Genomic DNA, 9,633 nt, shown 5'->3' with positions numbered 1-9,633 from the left:
AAATAGATAGTATTTGAGTAGAGATTAAAGATGAAAAGAAGAGAGGAAAGGTCACCCAAATAAGCTTAGAGGATGGAATGAAAGGCATGCAGGTGTATTGATTCTGAGTCTAGTTATCTCCACTCCACTCTGTGAGATATTTAAAGCATGCTCATTTATTTTCTTTAGGTCTTTCATTTTGTGATGCTTTAACATGTCAGTGACATGGGACATGGAAACCAGACCAGCGTCTCCGAGTTTCTTCTCCGGGGGCTCTCCCAGTGGCCAGAACACCAACATCTCTTCTTTGGATTGTTTCTGTCCATGTACCTGGTCACCATGGCAGGGAATATACTCATCTTCCTGGCCATTGTCTCCGAAGCCCGCCTGCACACCCCCATGTATTTCTTCCTGGCCAGTCTCTCCTTTGCTGACATTGGTCTATCTTCCAGCACAGTCTTGAAGATGTTATTCAACCTTTATACACAGCATCACACCATCTCCTACACAGGGTGCCTGACACAACTCTATTTCTTTCTTTCCTTTGGGGATATGGACAGTTTCCTGCTTGCGGTGATGGCATATGATCGCTACATGGCCATCTGTCACCCACTCCATTATGGCACGGCCATGAGCCCACGGGTGTGTGTCGTTCTGGTGAGCGTGTGCTGGGTGATCACTAATCTCCATGCTCTCTTGCACACTTTACTCATGGCAAAATTGTCCTTCTGTGTGCTTGGGGAAATATCCCACTTTTTTTGTGACATCAGTCCCCTGTTGAAAGTATCTTGCTCTGACACTCATATTAATGAGTTAATGGTTTTTGTTGTAGGTGGTCCAATTATGACAGTTCCTTTCCTATGCACTCTGGTCTCTTATATCTGCATTGTCTACACCATTCTCAGAATGCCATCCTCAGGGGGTGGCAGGAGCAAAGCTTTCTCTACTTGTAGCTCTCACCTCTCTGTGGTCTGTACGTTTTATGGTACGCTCTTCAGTGTGTATCTCTGCCCTTCATCTACTTTCCCCACCAAAGACATTGTGACCTCCATGGTATACACAGTAGTAACTCCAATGCTAAACCCTTTCATTTATAGCCTGAGAAATCAAGACATGAAGGTGGCCCTGAGGAGTCTCTTCAGAGGCAAGATATTTGCCTCTCAGATATGTTGACCCATTGGTTCTCTATCCTGATCCTCTCAGACTCTTCTTTTCAACTTTAGCCTTGGTCTGCTTAGAAAAGTATTCATTTTTAATGAGTTAAAGAAAACCTGAAGACAAGTCTCTAAGGAAATGCCCCAGGGCTTTGTCTTTAGCTCTGTGCTACTCAACGTTTTTAACAGTGACTTGAATTGTCACAAATGCCACGATGATCAAACTTACAAGAGGGCATGACACTAGAAGAGTTACTTGAGATGACATAACAAACATCCCAAACTAAGTCAAAAATTAGAATTAGAGCCTTCTTCACTGACCCACAGAATCTAAGAACTAGAAAAGACATCTGAGTACTTATAACCTAAACTATACTTGACCAAATATCCTCTTAACAACATTCCCACCTTCAATCTGATGTCAAATCTTAATTGGCTTCTTTAAAACTTCTCCCTGTTGTTTTGTAGGGTCCAAGAATATCAGGTCTAATCCCTTTGTGCCTTCCAATTCCTGAAGACCATGATGATGCCCTTCTTATCCTTCTATCTCTTCTCTTCAACACCCAATTCCACATAATTCCTTCAACTCTCATCTCACTATTCTTATTCAACCTCTTTGCAATGCCTCAACATGTATCTTTTTTATTTATTAAATATGGTGTCCAAAGTAGAAAGCAATATTCCAGAAATGGTCTGACTGAGTCAGAGGTAAACTACAACTATTCAATCTCTTGCAGTGCACCTCCTTCCCCTTTAATTCATCCTAAGCTATCATTAGTTTTGGGGGCTTTTATATCACACTATTGACTCATATTGAATGTATAGTACAATAAAACCTTGGGTTCTTTTTCACAAGAAAGAACACATTTAGTAGTGTAAGGATGGGGAAATATGCACAGGCTATTCTGGCAAATTAGCAGCTGGACAGCGTCCCTCTTTACAACAGGCCAGTAAGGTGGGCACTTAGATTCTCAACTGACAGGATCAGCTAACTAAATCCTTGATATTAAATAACTCAGTACCTTCTTAGTACAATTGACTGTAATTGTGTAGATGGTTTTGGAAGCTTTGAGATTCGTCACGGGCAGGAGTTGATATCTGCCTATGAAAACTGACTCTATCAGAGTACCAGTTAAACTGACAAGCCACTCAGTGAGATTCTTCTTCTAGCAGGAGTAATAAACTAGTAGACATATCTTGAATATTAAGGTAAACTACTTTAAATAACTTTAACTGGAATAACTTAAAGATGGTAAAGGACTGAGGGAAGTTGAGTTAGAAAAAAGGGTTGAGGATAAATGGAACTAATTGATCTAAACTAGTTGGTAAGCCTTTTGGCCTTCCCCAGAGGGGAAGCCTCAAATGGAATCTTGATACAGTTGTTGACTTGGGGACCTAGGTCAAGCTTTCAGTGAGAAATGACAGACTTGAACTTGGCTGGTTATAGATGATCCTTGATCTTCAGGGATGGTTTCTTTATGTTATTGATAAATGATTTGATTGATGATGGTAAATAATAGTTGATAGCAAACTATGAGACTATCAGGTCCGAGCAACTGCCCCTAAATAGGACCAACTGTTGCAAGTTTATGGTACAGCTTTTAGATTGGCTGGAGAGATTTCCTACCACCCTATCCACCTACCAATCACTCAATACTGAGTTCCTTCATTTAAGGTTGATCTACTATTTATAGGGGTTGCTCCAACAGTCTTTTCCAGTCTCATGCCAGCTCATGCCAGATCTGGAAATTCTAAACTCTGAACTGTCAACTAGCAACTGTTTGTCCAAGATGGCTTCTTGCAAAAACTAATTACAATAGGGAGAAATTTTGAAGTCTAGCTCTTGCATTTAAAAAAATCAATAGCATCAGTTCATATAAATTTGTATAGACTTTTGAAATCATCAGTTTCCTCATTTCCTACAGCATAGTAGTTCAACATTACATGAATAGATCACAAATGATTCTGCAATTCCTCAATGTTTCTTTGCCTTCTGGTTCTTCTTTTTCCATTACAAAAGAAAGAATGAAGTCAGCAGAGTTAGAAGGACAATTTGTACTCCTATTAATATATGTGCAATTTTGAGGACTTTTATAAACTAATACCTAGAAAAAAAGAAGGATCAGGAGAACAATTTATGCAATAACACTATAAAACAAAAAACTTTGAAATTTTTAAGAACTAGGATTAATACAATGTCCATTCATCATTCCATAGGACTGATCATGATGATGAAACATGCTATCCTTTACAGAGAGATGACAGATTAACCACTGAAGGATTTTTTTGTTTGACTAGGTACGTTTATTATAATAAATTCATTTTTCTTTTTTTCCAATGTAGTAGGGCTGGGAGTAGTAGAGAATAAATTTTTTAAAATGTTTAAATTGAGAGCTGGTAGGATGCTTCAGATATAAAATGCCATGTGCACTTTTAGTTGAATTAACTGTATTATTAATTTTAATTATATGTTTTATTTGGGTACAAAAAATTTCTCAAGAAGTAGCAGTAATTCTTAAATGTTTGTAATGAAAAAAGAAAATACATTTAAAAATTTAAAAAAATAACTTAAAATCAATGGTACAAGAACAATAGGTAGAATATGTGTTTACACAGTAATTCATTTGAAATGTATCAGGTAGTGTAGGAATAGTCAAGAAAACCAGTTCCATCTTGGGATTCATTTTGAGATGAAATATGTTCAGGGCAGCTATGTGGATTGGTGGATTGGAGGCGAGGCCTGGAGATTGGAGGTCCTGCAATCAAATCTTGTCTTAGCTACTTTCTAGCTGTGTGACCCTGGGTAAGACCTTAATCCTAATTGGCTAGCCCTTACCACTCTTCTGTCTTGGAACCAATATTGATCCCAAAATGGAAAATAAAGGTTTAAAAAAGAAAGCAATATATTCAGCACACTTTACCTTGAGCAGAATACAATGCATCATTAGTACCTGGTTCTGATAGCAACATTCTAGGAAGGTTATTGAGAAGTTAGACTCTGTCCAGAGGAGAAGGATAAAACTATTAAAGGAAATCAAAGTGGTAGGAGACGAGGATCAGTAAAAACAATTGCATAATCCATATTTAATGTACTTGAAAATTTTTCAACCAATGTTGTATCTGTCTTCAATGATCTGAAGGTCTACAGTGAAGGACTCATCTGGCTTAACCTCAGAGGACAATACTCAAAGCAATGAGCAAAATTTACATAGAGGCAAGATTTTAGCTGAGAAGAAACTTTCTAAGAATTATATCTGACAAAAGTAAGATAATGCTGCCTCAGAAGGCAGTAAGTTCTTCCTACTGCAGGTTTTCAGGCTGAGGCTGAATGGTGATTTGTTGGAGATATTGCAGAAGGAGCTGATACTTAAGTGTAGGTTAAACTTGGAAGGAAACCAGAAAACTTACACTGTGAATGATTTTATGGTTCAAAATCATAAAATTAATTATTTTTGAGCTATGAATGATTGGTTTAAATCTTTACTTTTTTCTTATAAAATATTAATATATATGGGTATGTATATATATATGTGTATGATTACTTTTATTAATAGAATTCATTTCTGGGTATCTCAACTCCTTTCTCCCTCCTACACTATAGAAATCATCATCTAGCAAAGATATATATATGTATGTGTATACATATATATTATGTATTTCTTGTTTCCATTTTTCAGTTCACTTTGGAGGAAAACATTCATGAGTTATTCTTCAAATATTAAATCTGTAGCTGAATATATTATTCTCTTGGTACCTCTCATTTCACTCTTTATTATCTCATGTAGTTCTTTCCAAGTTTTAAAAAAATAATATACTTATAATTTTTATGGCACAGTAGTACTCCATCATAAATATAAAGCACAATTCGTTTAGTCATTTTCCATTTGATAGATATTCCCTTGACTTCCAGCTCTTTACCACCATAGAGAAATGGTATTGCTGGGTCTTTGGGTATACTGAGTTTAAAACTGTGGATATAATTCTAAATTGCACTTCAAAATGGTTGAATCAGTTCACAGTTCTACCAACAGTATATTAATGTCCATACTTTTTACATTCTTCTAATATTTGTCCCCCTTTTGTCATTTTAGGCAATATGATGGGTATGAGGTGATACCTCAGAATTATTTTGGTTTGCATTTCTCCAATCACTAGTGACTTAGAGCATTTTTTCATATACCTACAAATGGCTTTGATACCTTTATCTGAAAACTACCCATTCACACCTCACCTCCATTTTCTAGATGAGGAAACAGTGCCAGAGAATTTATGACATAACAAAGATAAGAAGCTGTTTGAATGTTGCTACCGAAATCTTAAATTATTTAGAAAGATCTATATTTTCTTAACTCACATCTTTTGAACTTTAAGATGCAGGTGAAAGAGCTGGGTGAAGAGGGAGAGTTCATTCTAGTATTCATTCTAGTATTACATCATTCAATGAACATATCCATCTTCCTCTTTTTTTGAGATTTAACAGACTCGTATCTTTCCCATCTAAATCTCCCAAACTGAGGAATCTTAATCATTTAAGCTTGCTTTTATAGAAAAGAAATTTATAATGTAGGAGCCTGAAGATGTGAAGAGCAAAGAGAATTAGTGGCTGGAGGTAGAGTCTTTTGGGTTCCATGCAGCTAAACTTCAGTGAGGTTTAATATTATTACTACTGAGAGATTTTTACTGAGTTTTCTCTGCTAATGATTGGGACCCCATGACCTCAGCTCTTGACAGTAACGCAGGTTCCCAGAATTCGTGTTAATTAATGTTGCTCTTTCATTTTTGTCATTGACACACATTAATTCAGCAGTGTTCTTCAGACTTAAGGAAGAGAAAAGGAATCAAATTCTGTAAAGAAATAGACCAATCTCCAACCAAAGGAGTTTCGCCAGACAATGACATTTGATGACATAAGACTCTAGGAACCTAAGTGTCAGTTTGACAAATCTTATGTCTTATCTTCCCAGTCACATTTTGATAAAGCAGATAGTTCATTCTGTTTTTCTACAAAACTTCAGCACCATTGCAATAAGTAGCAAATAGTTAAACTTCCAGTTTTGAAAATAGATTTTTATTTTCCTTATCATTTTTGAGGGAATATTGAAAAAAATTTTTGAAATGAAAAGGGGCCATCACTAGTCAAGATGTTTTTTTTTACTAATTATAACAATCCTTAGAGGTGGTTCAGTGGATAGTATGTTAGACTTGCAGTTGGGAAAAAGTAAGTTTGTATCTGGCTCTGGACCTTTACTAAGTTGTACAACCTTAGACAGGTTAACTAATTTGTTTGCCTCTGTTTCTCATCTGTAAAATGGGAATGATATAATTTACCTCCTGGGGTTGTTATGAAGATAAAATGAAATGATGTTTATAAAACATTTCATAAACCTCAAAATGCTGTGTAAATCCCCAATTGATAAATGGTCAACAGACATAAATAGGCAATTTTCAGATAAAGAAATCAAAACTATCAATAAGCAAATGAAAAAGTGCTCTAAATCTCTTATAATAAGAGAAATGAAAATCAAAACAACTCTAAGCTACCACCTCACACCTAGCAGATTGGCCAATATGACAGCAAAGGAAAGTCATAAATGTTAGAGGGGATGGGCAAAATAGGTGCATTAATGCATTACTGGTGGAGTTGTGAATTGATCCAACCAATTTCAAACTATGCCCAAAGGGCTTTAAAAGATTGCCTACCCTTTGATCCAGCCATACCACTATTGGATTTATACCCCAAAGAGAAAACAAGGAAAATGACTTATACAAAAATATTTATAGCCTCACTCTTTGTGATGACAAAAAAAAATTGGGAAATGAAGAGGTGGCCTTCAATTGGGGAATGGCTGAACAAATTGTGATATCTGATGGTGATGGAATACTATTGTGCTAAAAGGAATAATGAACTAGATATATACCTCCAGGATACATCAAGGAATTGATGCAGAGCGAAAGCAGAACAAGGAGAACCTTACACAGAGAAGGACACACTGTGGCACAATCCAATGTAATGGATTTCTCTACTAGCAGCAATGCAATGATCCAAAACAATTCTGAGGGACTTACGAAAAAGAATGCTATCCACATCCAGAGGAAAAACTGTGGGAGTAGAAACACAGAAGAAAAACAAGTGCTTGATCATATATGGTTTGATGGGGATATGATTGGGGATATAGACTCTAAACAATCACCCTAATGCAAAAGAGGTCTTGATCAATGACACATTTAAAACCCAGTGGAATTGCTAGTTGGCTACAAGAGGGAGGTGAAGGAAGGGAGGTGAAGAACATAAATCACATAACCATGGAAAAATAATCTAAATTATTTAATTAAATGAAAAATATATATATTTCTTTTTGTTTTATATATGCATATATATGCCATGTGTTATATTTAATACATTTTCATAAATATGTGCTATAAATATTTTATACATAAAAGAACTCTTCTTTTATCTCTTATGAATATAGGCCTATAAGGGGTATAATAGGTCAAATAATCCATATTGTTTAATAACTTTTGTATACAATAACAAATTGCTTTCTATAATAGTTGTAGCTATTCACAAGACTACCAATAGTGCATCAACATGCATATTTCCACACAACTGCAACAAAATTTATTTCTGAGTATGTTGTGTGAAATAGAATTTCAGAATTGCTTTATATACATTTCTCTAATTAGTAGTGTTTGGGAGTATTTTTAAATATGGCTATAGTTAGCTTGTGTTTCTTCCCCAGGAACTTGTCTATTTATATCCTTATCATTTGTCAGTTAGGGAATGGCTCTTAAAATTTTAATCATTTCCTTAAATATCTTGCAATGAAAGCTTTTTCAGAAAAACTTCCTGCAAAGGTTTTTTTTTTTGCCAGTTAATTGTCTCCTTTTTAATTGTAGCTTTATTATATTTTTGTGCAAAATCCTTTTAATTTTATCTCCTGTGATCCTCTATATTCTTTGTTTGGTAATGAACTTTTTTCATACATAGTTCTGTCAGGTGAGGAATGGGAGGAAGAGAAAATAATTTCTTTTAATGAAAAAATAGTTAAGTTTGAGGTGTTCGATAGATAACAAAAGTTGGTCCATTGATCATATCCAAAAAAAAATGTATATGTCTCACTCTGTACTCTAAGTCCATTACCTCTCTGTGATTAGGTAGGTAGGATATTTCATTATTAGTCCTCTGAAGTTGTGGTTGGCCATTAGGATGATCAGAGATCCTAATTTTTTCATAGCTATTTGTCTTTATCATATGGTTGTCATGTGAAATTTTCTCCTCATTCCATTGGCTTAACTCTAATTCAGTTTATGTAAATCTTCTCAGAATTCTCCAAAACAATTCCTTTCGTCATATCTTATAACACAATAGTATCATGTCATATTTATCTACCATAACTTGTTCAGTAGTTCCTCAATTTATTTTAAGTTTCTGTACATCTTTGGTCTTTTCCTCAGGAATTTCATTAAAGATCCACATTTTTCCTCTACAGAATTATATTCATTTTTACTGAGTAACTTATTCTTGACTGTAAGCCTATATCCTTTGTCTTCTGGAATATTGTATTCCAAATTCTCTACTCTTTTATAGTAGCAGATGGCAAAAAAAATCACAATTCTTACTATGGTTCCTCAATCATTGTATTCTTTCTTTCTGGATTTTTTTTACTTTGATTTGGATGCTCTGGAGTTTTACTATAATATTCATTTTTTATAGAATATTTTCCATGGTTACATGATTCATGATTTTTCTTACCCCTTTTCCCTCCCCACTCCCAAAGCTGACAAGCAATTCCACTGGGTTATACATGTATGATTGTTCAAAACTATTTCCATGTTATGCATATTTGCAGTAGAGTGATCTTTTAACATCAGAATCCTAATTATATCCCTACCAACCCACATGATTGATCATAGGTTTTTCTTCTGCATTTCTGCTCCCATAGTTCTTTCTCTGGATGTGGATAGTATTCTTTCTCCTAAATTCCCCTGGATTATCCTGGACCACAGCATTGCTGCAAGTAGAAAAGTCTGTTACATTCTATTGTGCCATATTGTATCAGTCTCTGTGTACAATGTTCTCCTGATTCTGCTTCTTTCACTCTGCCTCAATTCCTGGAGGTATCCAGGAGGTATATATCTAGTTCATTATTCCTTTTAGCACAATAATATTCCATCACCACTAGATACCACAATTTGTTCAGCCATTCCCCAATCAAAGGGCATCCCCTCATTTTCCAATTTTTTACCATCACAAAGAGCTCAACTATAAATATTTTTGTACAAGTATTTTCCCTATTATCTCTTTGAGGTACTAACCCAGCAGTGGTATGGCTGGTTCAAAGGGAAAGAATTCTTTTAAATTGGTTATAATATTATTATTTTTTAAAATTTTATTTATTTAGAATATTTTCCATAGTTACATGATTTATGTTCTTTCCCTCTCCTTCTCTCTTCCCCTTCCCCGAGCCAAAGAGCAATTCCACTGGGTTTTACATATATC

General features: G+C 35.2%; 1 protein-coding gene across 1 annotated transcript; it reads left to right on the top strand.

Annotated features, from left to right (window-relative positions):
* Positions 1 to 204: 204 nt before the first annotated feature.
* Positions 205 to 3,403, top strand: LOC123236814 (olfactory receptor 1N1-like). Its single transcript, XM_044663253.1, has 2 exons — positions 205 to 964; positions 3,351 to 3,403. The coding sequence occupies exons 1-2, from the start codon at positions 205 to 207 to the stop codon at positions 3,401 to 3,403; spliced, it is 813 nt and encodes a 270-aa protein (XP_044519188.1).
* The last annotated feature ends 6,230 nt before the right edge of the window (positions 3,404 to 9,633 follow it).

Source organism: Gracilinanus agilis, chromosome 2 (genome assembly GCF_016433145.1).
Source record: "Gracilinanus agilis isolate LMUSP501 chromosome 2, AgileGrace, whole genome shotgun sequence".
Taxonomy (NCBI): domain Eukaryota; kingdom Metazoa; phylum Chordata; class Mammalia; order Didelphimorphia; family Didelphidae; genus Gracilinanus; species Gracilinanus agilis.
Note: the sequence above shows the minus strand (reverse complement) of the source record. Positions and strands in the feature narration are given on the sequence as shown.